The sequence below is a fragment of the Orcinus orca genome, chromosome 1 (assembly GCF_937001465.1).
Source record: "Orcinus orca chromosome 1, mOrcOrc1.1, whole genome shotgun sequence".
NCBI classification, from domain to species: domain Eukaryota; kingdom Metazoa; phylum Chordata; class Mammalia; order Artiodactyla; family Delphinidae; genus Orcinus; species Orcinus orca.
The window spans coordinates 51,697,575-51,725,052 of record NC_064559.1 but is presented as its reverse complement, the minus strand read 5'-3'; the positions used below and the strand labels follow the sequence as shown (position 1 = coordinate 51,725,052).

Here is a 27,478-nt window from a genome sequence, read left to right as displayed (position 1 = left end):
AAAGGAAGGAAGTGGCGTTTAGTATGTTTCTAGAGCCAAACCATTTACACTACTCATTTCATTTAATTCTTATAACAGTCCTGTGAGATATATATTAGAGTCTTTATTTTATAGATAAGAAAAATTAATTTCAAGTTAAATAATATCCCCCAAGATTATACAGCCAGTCAATGGCTAGGATTTACATTTGGTTCTGTCTGGCTTTGAAATTCCTGTTCTTTCCAATGTACTGCACTGCCTGCCAAATCCTATGAGGAAACTGGGCTCATGTTGCAAAGGAAAAAATCTTGTTCCTAATGCTTTTTTTATTGTGGAAAAATTCACCACCAAAGGGACTGTGTAATAGTGTCACTGATATTTTGAAAAAGGAATATCTTTTCAATTTTTGGATCCATTTCCTACATATGACTCTAGTATTGCAATATTAATAATGGCCTGGTGTATGCTAATAAGTATTTGTTACATGAATAAATGAATAAGTGGTTTAATTCCATGCATTTTATCTAGGACACTGCAGACGTTGCACTGTTGCAGAAGTTGACGGAGAAATGGAGAAACTTAGTGAATAAATTTAAACAGGAAGTGGAAGAAAATGAAGAGTCTACAAGAGAAAAATTGCAAAGTGTTAAGGATGGCCTTGTCAAATGGCAGCAGTTCTTCAGAAATAATACGTGGGTCTCCAAGAATCTTGTTTTTCTGATTATATGACGTCATGTTTGATAACTCAGTCCAATTCTTCCTCTCTTTTTATCTTGTTTCTCTTTTACCTTGTAATTACTCTAACATTGATTTTGGTGAGGTAACCAGCTGCCCTTACACGGGCACAATCCTGCTAGGAGCTTGAATGGTCTTGCAGTTTCTGGTGCAAATCATCTCTGATCATCTTGATCCCTGTACCCAACTGCTGCTGCTTCCACTTAAGTCCAACTCTTTCTTTTCTTCTCTTTACTCTCCTTTTAAAATCAAGTCAACTTATGTCATTACTCTTGGCAGACTTGAATATCTGGATCCATCTGCAAATTCTGTAGCATAGTGTATGTGCCGAGAAGTGGAATCAATGACTGGCAGTTATAAGGAGGGTGATTCTGATTGGATATCATATCTTGTAACAATTAGAGAAATTTGATAATGGAAGAAGCTGCCTTCCTTTGTTAATTAACAAAGTAGTTTATTGGAGGCTGGATGACTACATCACAGCCAAGGTTAGTGGGAATCCGTACTTTGAATGCAGGCTGGACTCAGTGATTTCTAAAGTTTTTTTTTTTTTTTTTTAACTTTAAGATGCTTCGTCTGTTGAGGAAACACATTTAGGTACCATTTCCATTTCGAATTGAGAAGAGCGATTTCAGTTTTTCATATCCTCTAAGACAGCTGTCCGCAACCTTTTTGGCACCAGGGACCAGTTTCGTGGAAGACAGTTTTTCCACGGACTAGTTGGGAGGGATGATTTCGGGATGATTCAAGAGCATTACATTTATTGTGCACTTTATTTCTATTATTATTACATCCGCTCCAGCTGAGATCATCAGGCATTAGATCCTGGAGGCTGGGATTTAAACCCAACCTGCCTGGATCTAAACCTGCTCTAAGAGGTTTCCCAGTGAGTAGATTTGGAAGTTGTGGAAGCTGAAGCTGGTACATATCCAAGCTGGTTGCTGCTGCCATTGTCCGCTTCTACTGTGTGTTGACGTTCAGCTGGGAGAGGAGCACAGGTGGCAGTGGTTCCCTTCTCCCTTTCTCCTCAGGAACTTCTTTATCAAGAGCTTTCTCCTTGTGAGGCTTCAAAAGATATTAAAGGAAACTCTTAACAGAAGTTGGGACTCCTGACCTAAATGTTGAGTTTTAATTGTTCTTTAGGCTTCCTTTCTATTTATATATTGTTTTGGCTGCTGTGTTCAGCAGGAATCATTCTTATGATGACCTAATTTTGGGTGCTGAGGACCCAGAGACCACTCTTTTAATACTGTCATGGCCTCTGACCCTGTAACTTGCTTACTCAGGTCTGATTAGTGTCTGAATTTATATTTATATTTGTAAATTTAAAAATAAATGCCTATGAGGGAGAGGCTGAACCTGAAAGGCATTTGGGAAAATCATCAGGGAGAAACATTATTAATTGTTATAAATGTGTGGATTCATGATTTTCTTTGTTTATATATTGTTATGAGACCATGCTCTTGCTCTTTTTCCTTCTTTCAGTGGAAAAGACATTCTATCCCCTAGTAAAGAAAATAGATTTAAATCAGTTGTTCAAGACTTCAAGCAGTGGCAAAAGGTAAGACTTTCTAGTAAACAGCTTGGTAATCAAAATGCTGTTTGTAAACTTGTCACTCTTCACCTACAACTGAGTCACATCTCATCCTTTAAAAATGCCGTACTAGGTTTTACGAAAGATAAGGAAAGCATCAAGACTACAGGGGCTTTTAAAAATACTCTTAAAGATTCTATTTTCTGTTCTATTTTAGATTTTCGAGTCAAAGTTAGGCTGCCAGAAAAAAATTGGGAAAAGACACTTGGGTGGCAGTTAGGGTAGTTCTGATTCTCTCATCTAATTGTCGGACATAAGTAACATCTGTGCCTCTCATGTACCTGGCTTTTTTCTTTCTTTTTTTAAAATAAATTATTTATGTATTTATTTTTGGCTGCTTTGGGTCTTCGTTGCTGAATGCAGGCTTTCTCTAGTTGTGGCGAGCGGGGGTTACTCTTCGTTGTGGTGCATGGGCTTCTCATTGCGGTGGCTTCACTTGTTGTGGAGCATGGGCTCTAGGCACAAGGGCTTAAGTAGTAGTGGCCCGCGGGCTCTAGAGCACAGGCTCAGGAGTTGTGGCACATGGGCTTAGTTGCTCCGTGGCATGTGGGATCTTCCCGGACCGGGGATCGAACCCGTGACCCATGCATTGGCAGGCAGATTCCCAGCCATCAGGGAAGTCCCTACCTGGCTTTTTTCTTTAGGACAAATTGGACTTTTAAAATTAACATCTTTTAAAAAATTGTGGTAAAATATACATAACATAAAATTTATCATTTTAATCATTTTTAAGAGTACAGTTCAGTGGCATTAAGTACATTCACATTGTTGTGCAACCATCACCACCATTCATGTCCAGAACTTTTTTATCTTCCTGAACTGAAACTCTACCCATTAAACAAACAATAACTCCCCATTTCCTCCTCCTCCCAGCCCCTGGCAACCACGATTCTACTTTCTGTCTTTATAAATTTGACTACTCCAGGCAACCTCATATGAATGAAATCATATAGAATTAGTCCTTTTGTGACTGACTTATTCCCTTCAGCATAATATCCATAAGGTTCATCCATGTTGCAGCATATATTGGAATTTCCTTCCTTCTTAAGGTAGAATCATATCCCATTGTATGTATATATCACACTTTGTTTATTAATAACATCTTTTTAAAAGGGTTCAAACTTTGAAAATAGGTTTCATTAATCAAATTACTATCATGTTATAGTAGTCTGACAAGGGAAAATATATGATACTGAAATCCTCCAATGTGAACATCAAACTCATGACCTAATGAAATCACATCCAGATCCCAGGAAACCATTTTCTTTTCTTTTGGAATGATTTGAGCAGAATATTCTAAGAATTGAAGATGTTTGTTGTCATATATAAAACATAGCTAGTTTAGTGACTTTTTTTTTTTTTACTGTTTATCTGTTTGACATTGCATAGATAAAATTGAAAAAAATCATGCTTCTTTTTTTAGTAGGAATAATAATAATTCTCATTCATTAACTTGTCAGGCTGAAGGTGCTTTCCACATGTTGCTTTACATATTCTTCATAGCATCCACATGAGGCAGGTTTTATAGTCCCCATCTCACAGATGTGGAAATTGAAGGTTAGAAATGTTAACTTGCCTTAGTTATCTGTAAATGGTAAATGGCTGAGTCAGAATTTGAGTCCATGTCTCTCCAATTCCAAAATTCTTACCCTTAATTGCTCTGCTACAGTGCTTCCCTATACTGATTACTGATAAGTGTGGGTGATTTGTTTCCATTATCTGAGTCATAAATAATGGCAGGCTTTATATATAGGTTGCCCTTTATTTTTTCCACAAATATTTATTGATATGTCAGATATAGCACTTGGGCTTGGGATTAAAAAGATAAATGAAAACCTATACATTCTATGAACTTTCCCAGTTTAGTGGGGATCATGTAAACAGAAATATTACATCCTTACCAAAGCAAATAGTAATTAAAAATGCTCAGCTCTGTGAGACTTAATTGCCTATCACTAATTTTTTTACCTATATAGGATTTAATATAATTATTTTCATCCCTGGTAAACTATGGGTTATCTTACAGAGTATCAAAATTGATTAAATTTAACTTTGAAAATAAAATATATGTCATATGAAGAAATGGTATGACAAATAATAATAAGATATGTAATTCCAAAATATTTAGGAGTCACCTGAGTAGACTTTGATGAAATCAGTGAATAATGTGCTTATTTCTTCATCCCCCTTTCACTCTCTAGATGTTGACTGAAGAAAAAGACAAATTTTCTGGGGATCTTCTAATGTCAAAATATGATTGTCTCAAGATAATTAAACATTTACAGGAAAGCTGGGCCGAAATTGGGCTTGGGATATTTAGTCGCCATAAAAGTATGGAGGGAAAGTTACCACCAGAGCAGAAGCACATGGAGGAAATTGTGAAAAGTACAGGAAGACTCTACAAAGAATTTGAAATAAGAATAAATGGGGATAATGGTAAGGAAAAAAAAACAATGATAATGATAATGAGATGGCTTGACAATAGAAAGCATTTTAATAGTAATTATTATTTTCAATACAATTAATATTAAAAACAATAATACATATAGTTTTTAAAATCAAGGAAAATAAAGCATGGAGCATCACTTTATTGAGATATAAGTCATATACAGTACAATTCATCTATTTATACAATTTGATGATTTTTAGTATATTCACAGACATATGCAACCAGGTGGTAAATGATTTAAAATAAAAGAGGAAGTCAAAATGATGAATGAGAGTGAAATTAACAAATCATTTTGAATACTCCTGAAAGACTGAAGTTTACTGATGAAGGTAGTGAGAATATTTTCATCAAGGACAAGAAAAAGTTTGTTTTTAAATTATTTCTCTTTATATATCTGAGATGGGAGCATTTTCATTTCTTACTTTGCAAATGAGTTTAGACAAAAGTATAGAGAGGGTATTTTGCCATGATCTCACAGTGAATCAGTCAAAAATTAGAATCCAAACTTGATAGTTATTCAGACCAAAACTATAAACTTCATGTAAACCTGAACAATGACCGAAAAAATGACTCAAGAACTATATCTGTTCTAGTTTCTGTTATTAACTATCTTATAATCATGAAGAAGCTGTTTTTCATCATTGTCTTCTTAACAGGATAACTCAGTGAATTAATACCTTTAACAGAAACTGCAGTTCATGGTTTCTGGGTTTAATGCATTTCATTCTCAGCTGAGAAGAGAAGACAGAGTAAAAACTGTTATCAACGAAATAGTCCATCAGTCAGAAAAGCACTGATTACATAGTTTTTATTCACTAAATATTTATTTAGGAACTACTCTTTGCAAGATTCTCTGCTAGGCAAGCTGTAGGATAATAAGAAAATGGAAAAAGATATGCCCCTGCCCATGAGTATTTCATAATTTATTACTGATAGTAGACTTACAAATACTTCTAAAAGTTAATGCTTTTCTCACTTTTCCAGGTATCTCTAAAATTCTTCCAAGTTTGGTTAGTTCTCTTGAATTCTGTTCTTTCAAGTTGAAAAGGCTGCTGGAGTTTCCTGAACTGCTTCTTGAAGAATGGGAGGGACTTAATGAAAAAATTAATGAAATGAAATCTCAGTTGGATGCATCGTTAACCGTTATTGGTACTGTTCCGCAGTACATAGATGTGGATTCTGGCTCGTAAGTTCCCATAGCTCTCTGCTGGGTAGAAGGGAATCCCCACGTCTCAACTGCATTTTCTCAGTACTTCGCCTCAGCAATGGGTATTTGGGGTCAGATAAAAAACTCTGACATCCTCTTCCTCCAAGTAAGAAAGCCATCTGACTGGGAGCTGGAGGGTGAGGGAGTCCTGGGTTCTTAACTACAGCAGTCTAGGGTGGAGTTTCTGCCTCCCTGAGCTGAAAAGGGGAAGAGCGAGAGTAGTTTCGGTTCAAATACCATAGACTCTTGCCTTTCCTACTGAATCTTCATAAATTGTCTTGAATATAAGTTTCTTCAGTTGCTGTTTGTCCTTAGAACCATTTCCAGAAGCTTTCAATGGTTTTTGTTTTGTTTTAGTAATTTTCACTAATTTCACTGGAGAGTGGGTCACCTTTTCTCCTCCCACTGTCATGTTGGAAGTTGATCTCTTGAGAGGATTTTAAAACTCATTCTTCTCATTTTGTGGCCTCAGTGGTCTAGAAGTAAATGTAAAGGGAGTGAGTGTAATAAGTCTTTACAGTAGAGGTCTAACACTGAAAGTAAGGTCTGCATTGTCCAGAGTGCATTACACCTAACCCTCGTGAGGGTTAGGAAGGCTGTCAGTGAGTAGCCATTCTACAAGATAATTCAGGGATTTGATTCACCTTTCTCTGAGCTCTCAAACAGTTGTACACACTGAAGTTTACTAGCCCCAGCCAAATAAAACCCTTTCTTTTATCCAATAGTTACTTTCATACTCTTAAGTAAGTCACTTATCTTTATTTTACTTGCTTTTTCCTTCAGGGTACTCCAAGCACATATATTTAACATGATTCAGCAATGGCTTTTGAAGATAGGCAATGAAGTTAACAATGGTAACATGGAACTTCAGCGCCAAGTATGTACTTGTAGGAATTTGTTAGATTATTTTTTGCCTTGGCTGGGAGTTTTCTTCAAGGAAAAACCAAGTCATGCCTATCCAATTGAAGCAGGAGGTTGGGAGGGAAAAATGGGAACTTATATAATATAATTACTGAAATGATTTTCAGTGGATTTTTTTAATGAATTTATTCATTTTATTTATTTATTTTTGGCTGCGTTGGGTCTTTGTTGCTATGCGCAGGCTTTCTCTAGTTGTGGCGAGCGGGGGCTACTCTCCCCTGTGTGGGCTTCTCACTGCCGTGGCCTCTCCTGCTGTGGAGCACAGGCTCCAGGCATGCAGGCTTCAGCAGTTGTGGCACGCAGGCTCACTAGTTGTGGCACACGGGCCCAGTCGCTCCGCAGTACGTGGGATCTTCCCGGACGAGGGCTCGAACCTGTGTCTCCTACATTGGCAGGCAGATTCTCAACCACTGCACCACCAGGGAAACCTCAGTGGATTTTTAACTGCAGTATGTTCCTGCCTTTGGAATGAAGCTTCACAGATGATCAAAAGTTTTTGAGATCTAATTATTATCTTTACTCTTTACTCGGTATACCAAAAAAATTTTCCCTCAATAGCATTAATCATTTTAAGAATTTATGTTGGTGCCCTTGACTGGCTGAAGGAATGACAGAAACATGTTTCTAAGAAGAAAGACAAGATGCTACAATACTATTGGTCTACAGTTATTTGAACAAATAGGGAATTGTCCTGCAGTTCTGAAGAACTAAACCTGTGGAATTCTTAACTGGCACATCATGAAATAATAATTTCCAAAGGATGTCTTAGTTTTTTACGTTTACTTCCACTTCCTAGTCTTAATTATAATCTAAATTTATACAGGAATCTCTTATTATAAGTAAACTTAATATGCAAATATTTGACCTTACAAAATTGATAAAATGAATTTAATTAATTTTAATATTGCTTAAATTGGGAATTTGAAAGGCAGAGATCAGCATGTTGTATGGGAATACTACTTATGAAGCATTATATCACAGTCTATGAGCACGTTGTGAACATAGAGACATCAAGAGTTGAGGAGCAAATATGTTAAGACTGGAAGTATGGATCCAGGGGATCCCCAGGCTTGGGAGAAATTTCTATGACTTAGAACACAACCAAAATTAAGAAGAAAAAGGGTAGGAGAGTGCCTCTCACATAGTGGAACTCAATAAATATTTCTCGAATGAAGTAACAAAGAACATTCCAGCATTGTTGATGTTTTATGGTGTTGCTACATTAACCCCTTCTTCGGTAAGTTTACCATTGGATACTCAGCTAACCATTGGGGATTATCTCCGGGGAATCATATTCTCAATTTTTAATATTGTGGAATTCAATTTTTATAATATAGAATTATTTAGAAAGTACCTTTATATACTTCTCATTTTTATATTTTATATACTTCTGTATTTTAACACTACAGCATTATAATATAGTTAAGCTGCCTAGAAAACTTGCAAGATTATACATTCCTTGAGGAACTGTGTGTATCCATATTAACTGGTATAAGTATTTAAAAATGGAAAAGTTTATCTTTTTTTAACCCACCATTCATTTTCCTGTCTGATCCATTTTCTTCCAGATTTTTTGGTTTTGTTTTGTTTTTTTCTTTATACCTTTACTCCATCTAATCTGTGCTGCTTGGCAGTCTAAAACAGTGATCTTCAAATATTTTTTTTATCATGTATCTCTATCAGCAAAAAATCTTTGAACAAGTTATTTCTAAATTACTTATGAGAATTTCTCTGTTAACCTTTTTGGTACATTATAAAATAAAAACAAATAGTCAAAAGAGATGAAATGAATAATATTTAAAATAATTTTTAGTAATGGTTTTTAAAAAACTGATGTGATTGAACAGGCTTCATAATTGTTTTACAATCACAGGTTAATACTTAGTGATAAAGCCATTTGAAGTTCTGCTCCTAAGTTCAGTTTACTTTGTTACTTGTTTTTAGGGACTGTCATTGCTGAAATAATAGCTCACAAAAGAACAATGCAAATTGAAGAAGTTTATTATTGGCTGTATTTATTAAATAATGCTCATTTTTCAATTCCATCAATCAGTTATGTAAAGATTTAAAACAAATTGTTTAGTAAAATTTTCCATCTACCATAATGTCAATCAGTTGTTCTTATAAACATTAGGCAATGTAGCATTTCTTTTTTCTAACAAAAGATCCCCAACCAGTTGATACACTTTATTTGTAAGATTTTAAAAGAATTAGAAACATATTTCCAGATTTTCAAGTATATAAATTTGAGAGTTTTTAAAAGTGAGCTATATATCATTTTCAGCAACAAAATCATACCAAGATGGAAATCCTTCCAACTCTCCATTTTCAAAATGACTGCTCCATAATGTAAATTTCTTTTACTCATTGTTAAACATCAATTGTATTTTGAAGGGAAAAATTAAGTGTGATTTTTTTTTTTATATCAGCTAGGAGATGGCTGTGTTGCCACTTGCCATCCCTGAAAAGATTAGTAAATTTGAAACAAGCCGTTTTATAAAAAAACACTTAATCTTAAAGTTTCTCTTAAGAATTTTATATCAGAATCACAGTAAATCTCTGGTTTATAAATTATCATTTTCACTCTCCATCTAATTAAAGAGAATGATTCCATATCTTAGTGAAAGTGTGTTTATTTTGATTCTAATTTTAAATTCACCTATGACCTGTTGCATGACCTTGACTCTACCATTTAATCTCTCTAATATAACTATGAAATGAAGATAACACATATTTGTGTTTATTTCACAGGGGTGGTTTAAGGATTTATTAATATTTTTTGTAAGCGAAAATGAGAGTTATTTCAATGACAGTATCATCCAGGCCATTGGTATATGAAAGAACAGTTTAGAGAATTAATTAATTCTCTAAGAAGAATTAATGTAATTGAGTAGCAGCAGGGGCTTAGTGGGGAAAATATCTTTGGCTTGTGGAAAGAAGGTAGTGGTTTTTTAAACTCTTTCTCAGGAAGAGTTGCCCTTTTCCTGATGTGTTAATTCAGGTGTAAAAATACACTAATCAAGATTACTTTAGGGACTTCCCTGGTGGCACAGTGGTTAAGAATCCACCTGCCAATGCAGCGGACACGAGTTCAATCCCTGGGCCGGGAAGATCCCACATGCCACAGAGCAGCTAAGCCCATGAGTCACAACTACTGAAACTTGCACGCCTAGAGCCCGTGCTCCTCAACAAGAGAAGCCACCGCAATGAGAAGCCCGTGCAACGTAGCGAAGAGTAGCCCCCACTCGCTGCAACTGGAGAAAGCCCGTGCACAGCAATGAAGACCCAACGCAGCCAAAAATTAATAAATAAAATAAATTTATTTTTATAAAAAGATTGCTTTAGGTCATTTATGGCCTTTTCTTTTGAGGCAGGAAGTTTGGGTTTTAGTACAAGGATAGACTACCAAGCTTCATTTTTATTCATTAATTTAACAAACATTTATTAAGGACTTTCTCCCTGCTAAGTACTGTGTGGTATTGAGGGATAAAATGATGGTCCATGCCTTAAAAAGACTCACAGACTAAATGAGGAGACAGATATGCAAACAATTATAATAGAGATATGTACAAAGTACTATAGCAACATAGGATAAGGAGCAAATTAAGTCCAGTGAAAGTTAAAAATTCTTCTCAAAGTAGATTATATTTAAGCCAAGAAGAACACTTAGAAACTCACCAGAGAAAGGGACTGCATAGGGCATTGAAGAGAATGGTTGACGTTTGCATTTCATAAAGTTTTTTACATCTTATTTCTGGGACGCAGCCTCAGCAAAAGCCATTTGCGAAGGTTCCCAAACTTTCTCTCTTCTCAGTGCCTAAGGGTGCCCCAGTATTTTCACACTCCTAAGCCAAAAAAATTACCACACAGTCCAATTTATTATTACATAGGGAGGTTCAAACAGCTTACTAAATATTTATGTCCTAAATATTAGTATAACTTTTGGAAAAATATTATAATACGTGTTAAAATAGGTAAACAAGGAGACCATTGGACATGGCTTTAGTGCTTTTAGTAGCCTGTGTAAACAAACCAAAGCCAGAGTCGATGCACTCGAATCCAAGAAAACGAAACTCAAGGAAAACTAATTCTAAAACAGTCAGCTAGATCCTCTCGAATATGAAAAAATGAAACTCAAGAACAACTCTCATAACAGCCAGATAACTAAATTTTCCTAAATAAGGCAAACATTGAAGTTACAGCCAATTAAATAATTGCTTTGCTTTGCTTAGTGTCTTCTCTGTAGAAATCTCTGTCCTAGCTCCTACCTACAGAGTGCCTCTAACCATTTTTGGGGTTTGGCACTGCCTAATTGGAATTGTTGTTTGCCCAAAGATACTTTGTAAAATTTAATGTGTCTCAGTTGAACTTCATTGAAATAAAAAACCCTTTTATTAATTAATTAAACTTTAATTGAGGTATATTGACTTAAAATATTAGTTTCAGGTGTACAACATAGTGATTTGATATTTTTATACATTACAAAATGATCACCATGATAGATTCAGTTACCATTTGTCAAAATACAAAGTATTACAATATTATTGACTATATTCTCTATGCTACACATTATATCCCCGTGACTTATTTATTTCATGACTGGAAGTTTTTACTTCTTAATCTTCCTCATCTATTTCACTCATCTCCCCGCCTCCACTTAAAAAATCCTTTTATTCTCATTTAATCAAAATTACTTACTAATGGAATGTATATACTTTTTTTTTTTTTTTTTGGAATGTATATACTTTTGCACTGTAAAACCTCTCTAACCTTGAAATCAGATTGGACATTGCCATCCTCACTTCCTGTCCCACCTTGATTTTCACACAGTAATTGTTTTTAATCACACAACCACCAATAAAACCAGCTTTCAAAGATACGGTGTCATCAAAAGTGATATAGTGTATCTAAGGTTGAAACTGAATCATGTCAAATTCATGCTATGTCTGACAGGTGTCACATATCATTATTATCTCCCTCAAGAATTTAAAATCCCATGGCATCCTTGAGAGCTCACTGTGAAGCCCTGGGATGCCTTGGTGCACACTGGTGGGAACTGTGGCCTTAACTGGTTAATATGCTTCACCAAGCTAAAGAAGAGGGTAGTTTAATGTAGTATAGTGAGCAAAAGAAAGTAAGGTTACAGTAGTTGAGTAGTGATGATTTGATTTCATTAAGAATAATAGTGTTGTTGAAAATTGGACACAGGTATGATCAGTTCTGTTTTTATATGGTTTTTACTGTTCGATTTATTTTAAATGGGTCATTTGTATTATAATCATTTTTTTAAACAGATGGATGAATTGCATATACCCATGGTTCAATGGATGGTAAATTTTCTGATTTTAATGGTACCTGACTTTCCTGATCCAGATACTCTCATAAAGTTGGAGGAGGAAAGCGCTGAAAAACGTGACCTAGGAATTGCCAAGTTGGAGCTAGATGCGATTGCCCTGGCAAAAATGTTGTCCCGATATTCCATCTATTTGAGCAGGTGAAACTATCTGGTTATTTTATTACTTTCCTTTTGAAGATTAAATGTGACATAAAACGGAGGAGAAACTAAAGCAACATTGTAAATCAACTATAATAAAAATTAAGGGAAAAAAAAGCAGAGGAAAGAAGGTTAGTTAAGTAGCAGCAATAAAAGATTGTTTTAAAACCTTGAAAGAAATGCTAGTTCGGTTTTTAAACTAGCTTCAACACTGCCATGTTGGAATATGAGATTTTGGTGTTTTCTTAATGGCTTTAGAATTCCTTTGAAAACAATGTTAGCATGGGCAGGATGGGAAGTGTATATGTATGTGGGAGTGAGAATTAGTAAACAAAACAAAACAAATCACTTACTTGCATAAATAAGTTGCATCTTGCGTTTTTGCACCTACGGTGGGGGAGTAGGTATAACTTGCGTGTGTAATTCCATGCAAAGTTAAAGGTATACTTTCACATATTTCACTAAACACCAACCAAAACATCTCTTAAAAAAACAAAAACTGAAAAAAGTCTTATATCTGAAAAGCTAGAAGATTCCTGTCAAATCAAGAAGATGTCTATAAAAATTGTAATTCATTAACTAGGAAGCATACTGTCACTATGATTACTTCAAATTTGGGAAGTAGCTTTTACAATCTAGCCAGTTTCCCCTTCATTTCCATTCAGTGTTACCAGTGGTCAAGAGTGACAGGAAGGGAGGGGAGGAAGAGGACAAGAGTGAGAAACCAAGCAAGAAACAAAATTATTCTCTGGTCAGTCAGTAGCTTAATTATTATGGTAAACTTCCACTGTATCTGGACTTAGGAGAGGAACCAACAATAAAATGTATGTGTGCTCTTTTTTTTTTTTTTCCAGTTGTTGCAAAGAGATGGTAACAGCTATGGCTCTGAGTAAAGCAGATCACTTAGGAAAAAATCCTACTAAGGAACTTAATGAACTGGATAAGATGAAGGTAATAACTCTGTATTCCCCTTACTTTTGTTTTGTTTGTTTTAAGTAGACTTTTTAGGTTTAATTGATTTACAACAAACTGCACGTACACCTGTAAAATAATCACTATGATTAAAAAAAGTACATATCCAACAAACTCAAAGTTTCCTTGTACCCCTTTTTAATCTCTCCTTGCAGCCTCGTCCTGTCCTGAGGCAATGTCTGATCCACTTTCTAACACCAAAGATTAGTTTTCATTTTATAAATGGAATCATATGGAATGTAAACTTTGTCTGACTTCTTTGACTAAGCATAATTATTTTGAGATTCACACATATTGTTGCTTTTATCAAAAGTTCATGCTTTTTAGTGCTGAGTAGTATTTCATTCTACGGATATACACAGTTTATTTATCTACCATTCTCTATTGATGAACGTTTGAATTGTTTCAATTTTTTAATTATTACAAGCAAAACTTCAACGCTTATCCTTGTACATGTGTATTGCTTTCATTTGTCTTAAATAAGTATCTAGAAATGGAATGGCTAAGTCATATGGCATGTATTTTTAGCTTCTTAAGAAACTCAAACTGTCTTCCAAAGTGGTTAAACCATTTTACATTCCTGCCAGGAGTGTATGAGAGTTCCAGTTGCTTCACATCCTCACCAACACTTGATAATGGTCAGTGATTTCAATTTTAGACATTCCAATAAGTGGGTAGCGATATGCCATTGTGGTTTTAATTTGCATTTTCTTCATGATCAATGATGTTAAACATCTTTTCATGGGCTTATTTGTCATTACATCTCCTGTGGTGAAAGTTATATTTGAAATTTGCTAAGAGGGTAGATCTTAAAAGTTCTCATCACAAGAAAAAAGATTATAACTGTGTGAGGTAATGGATGTAACTATGTGAGGTAATGGATGTTACCACAACAATTGAATTTGTTGTGGTAATCATTTTGCAATACGTACATATATCAAATCATTATGTTGTACATCTTAAACTTATGCAATGTTATACATCAATAATATCGCAATAAAACTGGAAAAATGCTAGAAAAAGAAATGCAATTGTTTTATAATTTGGGTAGTGGATAATTGAGATATTTAAACCATTACAAGTGAAATAAAATTAACAAACTATTTATGGAAAAAAGGTGAAATGTCTGCTCAAATCTTTGGCCATTTATTATTGGTTTGCTTGTTTTCTTATTATTGAATTTGAGAGTTCTTTATATATTCTTGATACAAGTCCTTTATCAGATATGTGATTTAGAAATATTTTCTCTCAGTCTGTGACTTGCCTTTTCTTCTCTTAACATCTTTCAAAGAGGGGAACTTCTTAACTCTGATGAAGTTCAATCTATCATTTTTTTTCTTTTATGGGTCTTGCTTTTGATGTTGTAGATAAGAAAAATTTTGTATAGTAACACCATGAAGATTTTCTCCTAGAAATATTACAGTTTTAGGTTTTGTATATTCAGATCTGTGACCCATTTTGAGTGACCCATTTTTTTTCTTATCTGGTGACAGGTATGGGTTGAAGTTCAGTTTTTGGCATTTGGATATCCAATTGTTTTAGGACCGTTTGTTGAAAAGACTATCCTTTCTCTATTAAGATGTCTTTTCATCTTTGTTGAAAATCTATTGACCGTATACATGTGCATATTATTCTGGACATTCTGTTATGTTCTGTTGATCTTTGTGTCAACATTGTCACCATTATCAAACTGTCTTGATTACTGTAGTTTTAAAATAAGTTTTGAGATTAGGTAATGTAAATCCTCCAAATTTGTTCTTTTTCAAGTTTGACCAGGCTATTCTAGGTCCTTTGCTTTCCATATTTAAAGTTTTTAAAATAGCTTATCAATTTTTCAAAAAAAGCCTATTGGGATTTTTATTATGATTACATTTTATCTATTGATCAGTTTGTGGAGAATTGACATCTTAACAGTATTGAGTCTTTGAGTCTGCGAACATGGTATATTTCTTCATTTACTTAAGTCCTTCTTTATTTCTTTCAACAAAATTTTGTAGTTTCAGTGTACAGGTCTTATATATCTTTTGTAAGATTTGTCCCTATGTATTTCATATTTTGGTACTGTTACAAATTATATTCTGCTGTAATATCAATTTCTGATTATTCTTTGCTAACACAGAACTATCATTGATTTTTAAAACATTTAAATTTTATTGGAGTATAGTTGATTTACAATGTTGTGTTAGTTTCAGGTGTACAGCAAAGTGATTCAGTTATACATATACATGTATTCATTCTTTTTTAGATTCTTTTTTCTTATAGGTTATCACAGCATATTGAGTAGAGTTCTCAGTGCTATATAGCATGTCCTTGTTGGTTATCTATCTGGTATAAAGTAGTTTGCGTATGTTCATCCCAAGCTCCTGATTTATCCTTCCCCCCAAATTTCCCCTTTGGTAACTGTAAGTTTGTTTTCAATATCTGTAAGACTGTTTCTGTTTTGTAAATAAGTTCATTTGTATCATTTTTTAGAAATCAGATTCCACATATGAGTGATATCATATGATGTTTGTCTTTCTCTGTCTGACTTACTTCACTTAGTATGATACTAGGTCCATCCATGTTCCTGCAAATTATTTTGTTCTTTTTTATGGCCAAGTAATACTCCACTGTACATATGTACCACATCTTCTTTATCCATTCCTGTGTCGATGAACATTTAGGTTACTTCCATGTCTTGGCTATTGTAAATAGTGGTGCAAGGAACATTGAATCACTGACTTTTAAAATATATTTTTTCATATCTTGTGACCTTACTGAACTCACTTATTCCTGCTAAGAAGTTTTTTTTTTCAGATTCCTTAGAATTTTCTGTGTACATAATTATGTTATCTGCAGATAGGGACAGTTTTATTTCTTCCTTTTTAATCTATATGCCTTTAATTTCTTTTTCTTACCTCATTGTATTAACTAGACTCTCCAGTACCAGATTGAGTAAAAGTGATGAGAACAGATATCCTTGCCTTGTTACGTCTTAGGGGAAAAGTATTTATTCTGTCATCTTTAAGTATAATGGGCGGGATAGGCTTTTCATAGATGCCCTTTATCATATTAAGGAAGTTTTATTTTTATTCCATGTTTGCTGAAAAACTTTTTAAAGTCAGGAATGAATGTTGGATTTTATCAAATCCTTTTCCTGCATCTACTGAGATGTTCAATAAGCTGTCTTTTCTAATCTTTTAATATGACCACTTACATTGACTGATTTTTGAATTAAATGTTAAACCAACCTTGCATTCTGGGGATAAACCCCACCTGATCATGATGTACTATCTTTTTATATATTACTAAATTCAGTTGGTTGAAGTTCTTTGTAGAATTTTTACATTGATTTTCATGAAGGATATTGATTATGTAGTTTTGTTTTGTTTTTGAATATCAGTGTTTGGTTTTGGTATTAGGGTAATGTTATCCTCTTAGAATGAGTTGGGAAGTGTTTTTTACTCATCTATTTTATAGAGCAATTTGTTTAGAATTATATATTATTTCTTCCTTAAATGTTTGGTAGAATTCACCAGTGAAGCCATTTAAGTTTCTTTTAAATTACAAAGATAGAGCTATTCAGGTATAAGGCTATCCAGTTTCTCTAATGGAGTTAAGGAAATTTCTTTATTAGATATAAGGCTATTATCTCCTCTTTTTTTTAAGGTTTATTTTTTATTTATTTTTTCTTATTAGTCCTCCATTTTATACACATCAGTGTATACATGTCAATCCCAATCTCCCAATTCATCACACCACAACCCCCACCCCCCACCTCTTTCCCCCCTTGGTGTCCATACATTTTTTTGTCTACTTCTGTGTCTCAATTTCTGCTCTGCAAACAGGTTCATCTGTACCATTTTCTAGGTTCCACATATATGCGTTAATATACGATATTTGTTTTTCTCTTTCTGACTTACTTCACTCTGTATGACAGTCTCTGGATGCATCCACGTGTCTACAAATGACCCAAGTTCGTTACTTATTATGACTGAGTAATATTCCATTGTATGTATGTACCACAACTTCTTTATCCATTCGTCTGTTGATGGGCATTTAGGTTGCTGCAGTGAACATTGGGGTGCATGTGTCTTTTTGAATTATGGTTCTCTCTGGGTACATGCCCAGTAGTGGGATTGCTAGGTCATATGGTAATTCTATTTTTAGTTCTTTAAGGAACCTCCATACTGTTCTCCATAGTGGCTGTATCAATTTACATTCCCACCAACAGTGCAAGAGGGTTCCCTTTTCTCCACAGCCTCTCCAGCATTTGTTGTTTGTAGATTTTCTGATGATGCCCATTCTAACTGGTGTGAGGTGATACCTCATTGTAGTTTTGATTTGCATTTCTCTAATAATTAGTGATGTTGAGCAGCTTTTCATGTGCTTCTTGGCCATCTGTATGTCTTCTTTGGAGAAATGTCTATTTAGGTCTTCTGCCCATTTTTGGATTGGGTTGTTTTTTGTTTGTTTGTTTGTTTGTTTTTTTGTGGTATGTGGGCCTCTCACTGTTGTGGCCTCTCCGGTTGCGGAGCACAGGCTCCGGACACGCAGGCTCAACGGCCATGGCTCATGGGCCCAGCTGCTCCGCGGCATGTGGGATCTTCCTGGACTGGGGCACGAACCCATGTCCCCTGCATCGGCAGGCGGACTCTCAACCACTGCGCCACCAGGGAAGCCCGGTTGTTTGTTTTTTTGATATTGAGCTGCATGAGCTGTTTATATATTTTGGAGATTAATCCTTTGTCCAATGATTCATTTGCAAATGTTTTCTCCCATTCTGAGGATTGTCTTTTCATCTTGTTTATGGGTTCCTTTGCTGTGCAAAAGCTTTTAAGTTTCATTAGGTCCCATTTGTTTATTTTTGTTTTTATTTCCATTTCTGTAGGGGGTGGATCAAAAAGGATCTTGCTGTGATTTACATCAAAGAGTGTTCTTCCTATGTTTTCCTCTAAGAGTTTTATAGTGCCTGGTCTTACATTTAGGTCTCTAATCCATTTTGAGTTTATTTTTGTTATGGTGTTAGGGAGTGTTCTAATTTCATTCTTTTACATGTGGTTGTCCAGTTTTCCCAGCACCACTTATTGAAGAGACTGTCTTTTCTCCATTGTATATCCTTGCCTCCTTTGTCATAGATTAGTTGACCATAGGTGCATGGGTTTATCTCTGGGCTTTCTATCCTGTTCTATTGATCTATATTTCTGTTTTTGTGCCACTACCATAGTGTCTTGATTACTGTAGCTTTGTAGTGTAGTCTGAACTCTGGGAGCCTGACTCCTCCAGCTCTGTTTCTCTTTCTCAAGACTGCTTCGGCTATTCTGGGTCTTTTGTATCTCCATACAAATTTTAAGATTTTTTGTTCTAGTTCTGTGAAAAATGCCAGTGGTAATTTGATAGGAATTGCATTGAATCTGTCGATTGCTTTGGGTAGTATAGTCATTTTCACAATATGGATCCTTCCAATCCAAGAACGTGTTATATCTCTCCATTTGTTGGTATCATCTTTAATTTCTTTCATCAGTGTCTTATAGTTTTCTGCATACAGGTCTTTTGTCTCCCTAGGTAGGTTTATTCCTAGGTATTTTATTCTTTTTGTTGCAATGGTAAATGGGAGTGTTTCCTTAATTTCTCTTTCAGATTTTTCATCATTAGTGTATAGGAATGCAAGAGATTTCTGTGCATTAATTTTGTATCCTACAACTTTACCAAATTCATTGATTAGGTCTAGTAGTTTTCTGGTGGCATCTTTAGGATTCTCTATGTATAGTATCATGTCATCTGCAAACAGTGACAGCTTTACTTCTTCTTTTCTAATTTGTATTCCTTTTATTTCTTTTTCTTCTCTGATTGCCATGGCTAGGACTTCCAAAACTATGTTGAATAATAGTGGTGAGAGTGGACATCCTTGTCTTGTTAGAGGAAGAGCTTTCAGTTTTTCACCATTGAGAATGATGTTTGCTGTGGGTTTGTCATGTATGGCCTTTATTATGTTGAAGTAGGTTCTCTCTCTGCCCACTTTCTGGAGAGTTTTTATCATAAATGGGTGTTGAAATTTGTCAAAAGCTTTTTCTGCATCTATTGAGATGATCATATGGTTTTTATTGTTCAATTTGTTAATATGGTGTATCACGTTGATTGATTTGCATATATTGAAGAAACTTTGCATCTAGGGGATAAACCCCACTTGATCATGGTGTATGATCATTTTAATGTGTTGTTGGATTCTGTTTGCTAGTATTTTGTTGAGGATTTTTGCATCTATATTCATCAGTGATATTGGTCTGTAATTTTCTTTTTTTGTAGTATCTTTCTCTGGTTTTGGTATCAGGGTGATGGTGGCCTCATAGAATGAGTTTGGGAGTTTTCCTTCCTCTGCAATATTTTGGAAGAGTTTGAGAAGGATGAGTGTTAGCTCTTCTCTAAAGGTTTGATAGAATTCACCTGTGAAGCTGTCTGGTTCTGGACTTTTGTTTGTTGGAAGATTTTTAATCACAGTTTCAATTTCAGTGCTTCTGATTGGTCTGTTTATATTTTCTATTTCTTCCTAGTTCAGTCTTGGAAGGTTATGCCTTTCTAAGAATGTCCATTTCTTCCAGGTTGTCCATTTTATTGGCATAAGGTTGCTTGTAGTATTCTGTTAGGATGCTTTATATTTCTGCTGTGTCTCTTTTAACTTCTCCTTTTTCATTTCTAATTTTATTGATTTGAGTCCTCTCCCTCTTTTTCTTGATGAGTCTGGCTAATGGTTTATCAATTTTGTTTATCTTCTGAAAGAACCAGCTTTTAGTTTTATTGATCTTTGCTATTGTTTCTATTTCATTTATTTCTGCTGTGATCTTTATGATTTCTTTCCTACTGCTAACTTTGGGTTTTGTTTGTTCTTCTTTCTCTAGTTCCTTTAGGTGTAACGTTAGATTGTTTATTTGAGATTTGTCTTGTTTCTTGAGGTAGGTTTGTATAGCTATAAACTTCCCTCTTAGAACTGCTTTTGCTGCATCCCATAGGTTTTGGATCATCGTGTTTTCATTGTCATTTGTCTCTAGGTGTTTTTTGATTTCCTCTGATTTCTTGTGTGATCTCTTTGTTATTTAGTAATGTATTGTTTAGCCTCCATGTGTTTGTGTTTTTTATGTTTTTTTCCCTGTAATTGATTTCTAATCTCTAGTGTTTTGGTCAGAAAAGATGCTTGATATGATTTCAATTTTCTTAAATTTACTGAAATTAAATGTACTTAAATTTCGGCATGCGGGCTTCAGTAGTTGTGGCACGCGGGCTTAGTAGTTGTGGCTTGCAGGCTCTAGAGTGCAGGCTCAGTAGTTGTGGCACATGGGCTTAGTTGCTCTGTGGCATGTGGGATCTTCCCAGACCAGGGTTCCCAGAACCCGTGTCCCCTGCATTGGCAGGCAGATTCTTGACCACTGCGCCACCAGGGAAGTCCCTATTGTGTCATTTAAAGCTTGTGTTTCTTTATTAATTTTCATTTTGGATGATCTGTCCATTGTTGTAAGTGAGGTGTTAAAGTCCCCCACTATTATTGTGTTGCTGTCAATTTCCTCTTCTATAGCTGTTAGCAGTTGCCATATGTAAAGTCTATTTTATCTGATATGAGTATTGCTACTGCAGCTTTCTTTTGATTTGCATTTGCATGGAACATCTTTTTCCATCCCCTCACTTTCAGTCTGTATGTGTCCCTAGGTCTGAAGTGGGTCTCTTGTAGACAGCATATATATGGGTCTTATTTTTGTATCCATTCAGCAAGCCTGTGTCTTTTGGTTGGAGCATTTAATCCATTCACGTTTAAGGTAATTATCGATATGTATGTTCCTGTGACCATTTTCTTAATTGTTTTGGATTTGTTTTTGTAGGTCCTTTTCTTCTCTTGTTTTCCCACTTAGAGAAGTTCCTTTAGCATTTGTTGTAGAGGTGGTTTGGTGGTGCTGAATTCTCTTAGCTTTTGCTTGTCTGTAAGGCTTTTGATTTCTCCATTGAATCTGAATGAGATCCTTGCCAGGTAGAGTAATCTTGGTTGTAGGTTCTTCCCTTTCATCACTCCCTTCTGATTTGTAGAGTTTCTGCTGAGAAATCAGCTGTTAACCTTATGGGTGTTCCCTTGTATGCTATTTGTCATTTTTCCATTGCTGCTTTCAATAATTTTTCTTTGTCTTAAATTTTTGCCAATTTGATTTCTATGTGTCTCGGTGTGTTTCTCCTTGGGTTTATCCTGTATGGGACTCTCTGCACTTCCTGGACTTGGGTGGCTATTTCCTTTCCCATGTTAGGGACGTTTTTGACTATAATCTCTTCAAATATTTTCTCAGGTCCTTTCTTTCTCTCTTCTCCTTCTGGGACCCCTATAATGTGAATGTTGTTGCATTTAATGTTGTCCCAGAGGTCTCTTAGGCTGTCTTCATTTCTTTTCATTCTTTTTTCTTTATTCTGTTCCACAGCAGTGAATTCCACCATTCTGTCTTCCAGATCACTTATCTGTTTTTCTGCCTCAGTTATTCTGCTAATGATTCCTTCTAGTGTATTTTTCATTTCAGTTATTGTATTGTTCATCTCTGTTTGTTTGTTCTTTAATTCTTCTAGATCTTTGTTAAACATTTCTTGCATCTCCTCGATCTTTGCCTCCATTCTTTTTCCGAGGGCCTGGATCATTTTCACTATCATTATTCTGAATTCTTTTTCTGGAAGATTGCCTTTCTCCATTTCATTTAGTTATTTTTCTGGGGTTTTATCTTGTTCCTTCATCTGGTACATTGCCCTCTGCCTTTTCATCTTGTCTATCTTTCTGTGAATGTGGTTTTTGTTCCACAGGCTGCAGGATTGTAGTTCTATTATCCCTTCTTGAGTGACCTCATTAACTATGGTCTTGTAAGGAATTTGTAATTTCATCTGTCTAATTTATTGACATAGAGTTGCTCACAATATTCTCCCATTATCCTTTTAATAATTATAGGATATCCACTCTTTTGTTCCTGTTATTGAATACTTGTGTGTTTTATATTTTTGTCCTCATCAGTCTATAAAAAGATTTATCAATTTTCTTGATTTCAACAACCCAGCTTTTTTTTTTTCTGGCTTCGTTGGGTCTTTGTTGCTGCACGTGGGCTTTCTCTAGTTGCAGTGAGCAGGGGCTGCTCTTCGTTGTGGTGCGCGGGCTTCTCATTGTGGTGGCTTCTCTTGTTGTGGAGCACAGGCTGTAGGTGCACGGGCTTCAGTAGTTGTGGCATGCGGGCTCAGTAGTTGTGGCTCGCAGACTCTAGAGCGCAGGCTTAGTAGTTGTGGCGCATGGGCTTAGTTGCTCCGCGGCATGTGGGATCTTCCCGGACCAGGGCTCAAACCGGTGTCACCTGCATTGGCAGGTGGATTCTTAACCACTGCACCACCAGAGAAGCCCAACAGCCCAGCTTTTTGTTTCACTAATTTTTCTCTAGTTTTCTGTTTCCTTAATTTCCACTCTGCTCATTATTATTTCCTTTTTTTCTACTTACTTTGTGTTTAATTTTGCTCTTCTTTTTTAGTTTCATAAAATATAGCTGAGCTTATGATTTTGAGACCTGCCCATAAACAGTGGAATGGATAAATATATTGTGGTGTATCTGGAGTGGTATGTAGAATGCAGGCAATTTTCTGTTCTTTGCCCTGTACGATATTTAAATGACTGTTATCATTAAATTCTACATATGTATTTTATGTTCTTCTGTATATGTGATAGATCTCACCTTTTTTTTTTTTTTTTTTTTGTGGTACGCAGGCCTCTCATTGTTGTGGCCTCTCCCGTTGCGGAGCACAGGCTCCGGACGCGCAGGCTCTGCGGCCATGGCCCACGGGCCCAGCTGCTCCACGGCATGTGGGATCTTCCCAGACCGGGACACGAACCCGTGTCCCCTGCATTGGCAGGCAGACTCTCAACCACTGCGCCACCAGGGAAGCCCAATCTCACCATTTTTAAAAAGTGGATTTTAATAAATTGTTAAGTAGAATATCTTACTAATAAATTTTAAAGTATCTAGGAGATGGAGACTTTTCTAGGAAAATATAAAGTAACATTAACTTTGAAGGAAAAAACTGGCCAATTTTCAGAGAAGAAATTGATGCCTTTGTAAAAAACAGACAAAATACCTCAAAATTTTGCCTGGACTCCATAGATAAGTGAGTTCAGACTTTCAAGGAGCAGGTAGTTCCCATGCTATATAAACAGTTTAAGAATATAGGTAATGACTGAAAGATTTCCCAGTTTATTTCATATAGCTGGCAAAGTTTTTTTAGCCCCAGAGAAATAAAAGAGAAAAAAGAGAAATAAACTCATAACTATAGATGCTGAATCCAAATTTTAAAATAGCAATTCCATTCTGTAAAACATTAAAATAATAAAACACTATGAATGACTAGGGTACATGTAAGAGGAGTAAGAATATTTTACTCTGCGAAAATATGTTCTTATAGGTATATTTCACTTCTCATCTAGGAAGTGAAATGTCTCAGTTTTAGTTTTGTTTCTGGGAAGACCTCAGAGGTATTGTTTACAACAGACTACAGTGCCTCTGAACTGAACAGTCTGTTGGAGCTTGTAACCCTTACTGTGCATCTGGAAATGTGCTCTCATCTTCTCAGGCCTACTGCTACCCACCCCAGATGTAGTGGATATCCTGGTTTTGGTAGACTGGATCTGCCATAGATGGTAATGGGGACTCACTGGCCCATTCCATAATACACCTTAGTCCTCATTTACTTAAATGGGGATAGATCTCTATGTGGTGAGACCATGTTTTCAGATAAGAGCAGTTTTAGAATGAGGATTCAGGGTGCTTTGAGGTGTATCTCCCCATTAAAGTTAAAGCTATAGCAACATGGGGGGACATTATTTTGAGGGACCCTTCCTAAGGGGATCTTGGGGACTTATATAAAGCCATCCAGGGAATTCCCTGGCAGTCCAGTGGTTAGGACCCAGTGTTCTTACCACTGGGGTCCCAGTTTCTATCCCTGGTCAGGAAACTAAGATCCTGTAAGCTGCGGGCATGGCCAAAAAAAAAAAAAAAAAAAAGCCATCCGTATTAGGAGATTTTGTGACAGCTTTGTGCAGTGGGCCATTCATTGCCTGCTCCACCCCAGGCCCTGACCGGAGGTCCATGACCTGACCATCTCTGAGAAACCTACACTTTCCACCAGGCTAATTAGGTCTTCTATTAAGCTCTTTCCTGTTTACTAACCCTTTGCTAGCAATTTCAGATCAATAAACTGGGGAAGTGTTATCAGAGGAGGCCGAGGATCTGCTCTCGCACCAGAAGCAACACTCTAATTGGTCCCATTCTCAGGCCTTTTTTCCTACCAAATGTGTATGTCCTCTCTTTAAGCCTGAGGCTGAGGCCTTTCAAGGGTACATCAAACTATTTTATGGCTCAACAGGCCACACACCTGCCCTGGGAGTGCCTCAGTACTCTCTATTTAAAAAAAATATTAATGGTTAGCTTCCCTTTCATTAGGGCTATCTTCATTTCAAAGTCATCCGCATCCTGACTACTACTGTCTTCCCCTGGTCTCCTGAACAACCTGTGTGGTATGTGAATCCTTACGACATCAGACTCTGGGACTTGTATGGCCTTATCTGTATCCCACATGCTGTGTGGCTTGTGGCACACCCCAGCTACATTCCAGCACCTGAAGAACATCTTGTGAACATACTGGACTGATATTTGAATGACATTAGTGATGGTTTCCTACAACCTAATATTTCTTGGGCTCCTTTCTGATAAATGAGAGTTGCATGATGTTGGACTGGGCTCTGGAGTGGAAGGCCTCTTAAGTAAGCATCCTGTGGAGCTTGATTACTCTTACTGATGGTTCTTAACTCCACTCTTCCATAATAACCACCTAGATAAATTACTTCTTCATGAAGTCTTGGGGATTATCTAGTTCACTAAGACCATCAAGGCAGTCCAGTAAATAATGACCCTATTTACTTCCCACCTGATTCTGGCAGATTCAATCTGACCTCACACAGCTGTGCTACAGTTAAATGCTGGAGATCATTTTCCAAGAGGACTCAGTTCTTGGGATCCTTACCCCTGTGCCTATTTCTGAAAGAAGTTGATCTCAGTGCATACCAGCTGCTTCACTTGGGAATGAGGATTGCTTGTTTTCATTTGAGGTTTAGAAGGACTATGTCAAAGAGTCCTGGCATCCAGTGAGAGTACACTGGGTCTGCTACAGCCAAAGCAGCTGCTGGAAACCTAGAAGAAGCTTAGTCCCCAATAAGCTGGATAGATGTCTTTTTCCAAGTGCTTTAGGTTGATCATCTATAATGTGCCAGGTGTCTAGATTTAGAGTCACTGATGCCCTGAAGTTTGGTCATAATCTGAGCAAACAGCAGACTACCTGGAAGGATTTTTGAGATAGCTTCAGCAGGCCAAGACTGGTAAAAGACACACATTGACCAGCACCTGATAGTGCTGAGAACATGTGGGAAGGAAAAATCCTTCTCAATGCCAGAGAAATACCTACCGTGATGGAAATGAGAAAACTTCTATCTGGTGCCCTCCAAACTGACTTCTGGCTGCAATTGACTCTCTCCATGCCATTCTTTCCCATCTCTGCCCTGTGTAATCTATCAAGACCCTGCCATCCACCTTGGGCTACAGTAACCGCCTTTATGTTGCCCAAGATACTACTGCCAGTTTCAGGATTTGGCCCTCCAGCAGGAGTATGACTTTGAAGAGTGGTGCTGGGGAGTTGCCTCTTGCAGTGTTCCAACAGGTAAACTCAGGGATCTCAGCTTTCCTGCCCTTTTGGGGGGACCTGGAGATGATTGGATTCTTTTTTTTTTTTTTGATGAGGACCATTTTTAGACAGTTGTAAAAAATTTGTTTGTTTGTTTATTTATTTATTTATCTATCTATCTTGGCTGCACCAGGTCTTAGTTGGGACATGTGGTATCGTTAGTTGCAGCATGTGGGATCTTTTCTCAGTTGCAGCATGCAGACTTCTTAGTTGTGGCATGTGAACTCTTAGTTGCGGCATGCATGCGGGATCTAGTTCCTCAACCAGGGATCGGACCCAGGCCCCCTGCATTGGGAGCTTGGAGTCTTACCTGCAGGACCACCAGAGAACTCCTGATGGATTCTTTATAACTACATTACCACCATAGTCTCATCACTTATAAAAGACTACCCCTGTAACCTTTTGTTCTCCTGTTTTTGATCCACTACAATAGGCTTGACATTTAGGACCATCCCTTCTTAAATCCTCCTTCACCCCAGACATGAATTTTAGCCTTTTTACTTCACACAGGAAGCATTTATTAACACAGCCCTGAATCAGACATTATCAGAATTAGAGTATTGATGGAAGGAGATCCACGTGTATTGATTGGCAACCAAGCTATCCTTGTCTATAGCTGGTCAAAGGTGATGTTGAAGGTTTTGAAGGAAAGCTTGCTTACCTCTATGGAAAATTTGCTTGACTCTATAGATTACCATGAAACTTTTATCAAAAGACTCCCACTGATATTTTCCCCATCAGAAGTCCTATGGTAGTATTTTCAATGTCTCACAAGTTTATAAGAAAATGACTAGGATCTGCTTCATAAAATGCAAATACAGCTGAGAATAGTTTAATTATTTCTCATGGATGGTGAGTTAACTCTGAAGAACTAAGATTTTTTTTTTTTTTTTTTTTTTTTTTTTTTGCGGTACGTGGGCCTCTCACTGTTGTGGCCTCTCCCGTTGCAGAGCACAGGCTCCGGATGCGCAGGCTCAGCGGCCATGGCTCACAGGCCCAGCCGCTCCGTGGCATGTGGGATCCTCCCGGACCGGGGCACGAACCCGTGTCCCCTGCATCGGCAGGCGGACTCTCAACCACTGCACCACCAGGGAAGCCCTGGAGAACTAAGATTTTTAAAATATAATTACTATTTGCAAAATTAACAAATGCTTTTGTTCTACACACGGTAAAGTTAAAATATGCATCAGATTTTGTAGTTGGAAGGATCTTTAGGAGCAGTGGTATGATGCAGGCTCATGCTGGCTCACAAGAGCTGACCGTGCAGACCTCTTCCCAATTCCACATTCAGTGATAACATACTGAATTAATGAATACCATTGAAATTGCCATAGTGGAAGTATATACTATGGAAATCAACAAATG

At 36.5% G+C, this 27,478-nt stretch overlaps 1 protein-coding gene across 7 annotated transcripts in view; it reads left to right on the top strand.

Annotated features, from left to right (window-relative positions):
* AXDND1 (axonemal dynein light chain domain containing 1) overlaps positions 1 to 27,478 on the top strand; it is a 77,851-nt gene that overhangs the window by 31,026 nt on the left and 19,347 nt on the right. For 5 of the 7 annotated variants that reach the window (XM_049700907.1, XM_049700906.1, XM_033428172.2 and 2 more), the window contains 7 exons: positions 508 to 671; positions 2,200 to 2,275; positions 4,510 to 4,744; positions 5,742 to 5,943; positions 6,748 to 6,841; positions 12,180 to 12,379; positions 13,234 to 13,330. In XM_049700907.1, the coding sequence (XP_049556864.1) occupies positions 508 to 671; positions 2,200 to 2,275; positions 4,510 to 4,744; positions 5,742 to 5,943; positions 6,748 to 6,841; positions 12,180 to 12,379; positions 13,234 to 13,330 (1,068 nt within the window). The remainder of the gene's footprint in view (positions 1 to 507; positions 672 to 2,199; positions 2,276 to 4,509; positions 4,745 to 5,741; positions 5,944 to 6,747; positions 6,842 to 12,179; positions 12,380 to 13,233; positions 13,331 to 27,478) is intronic. The other 2 variants (XM_033428174.2, XM_033428175.2) reach the window with 2 other exon arrangements.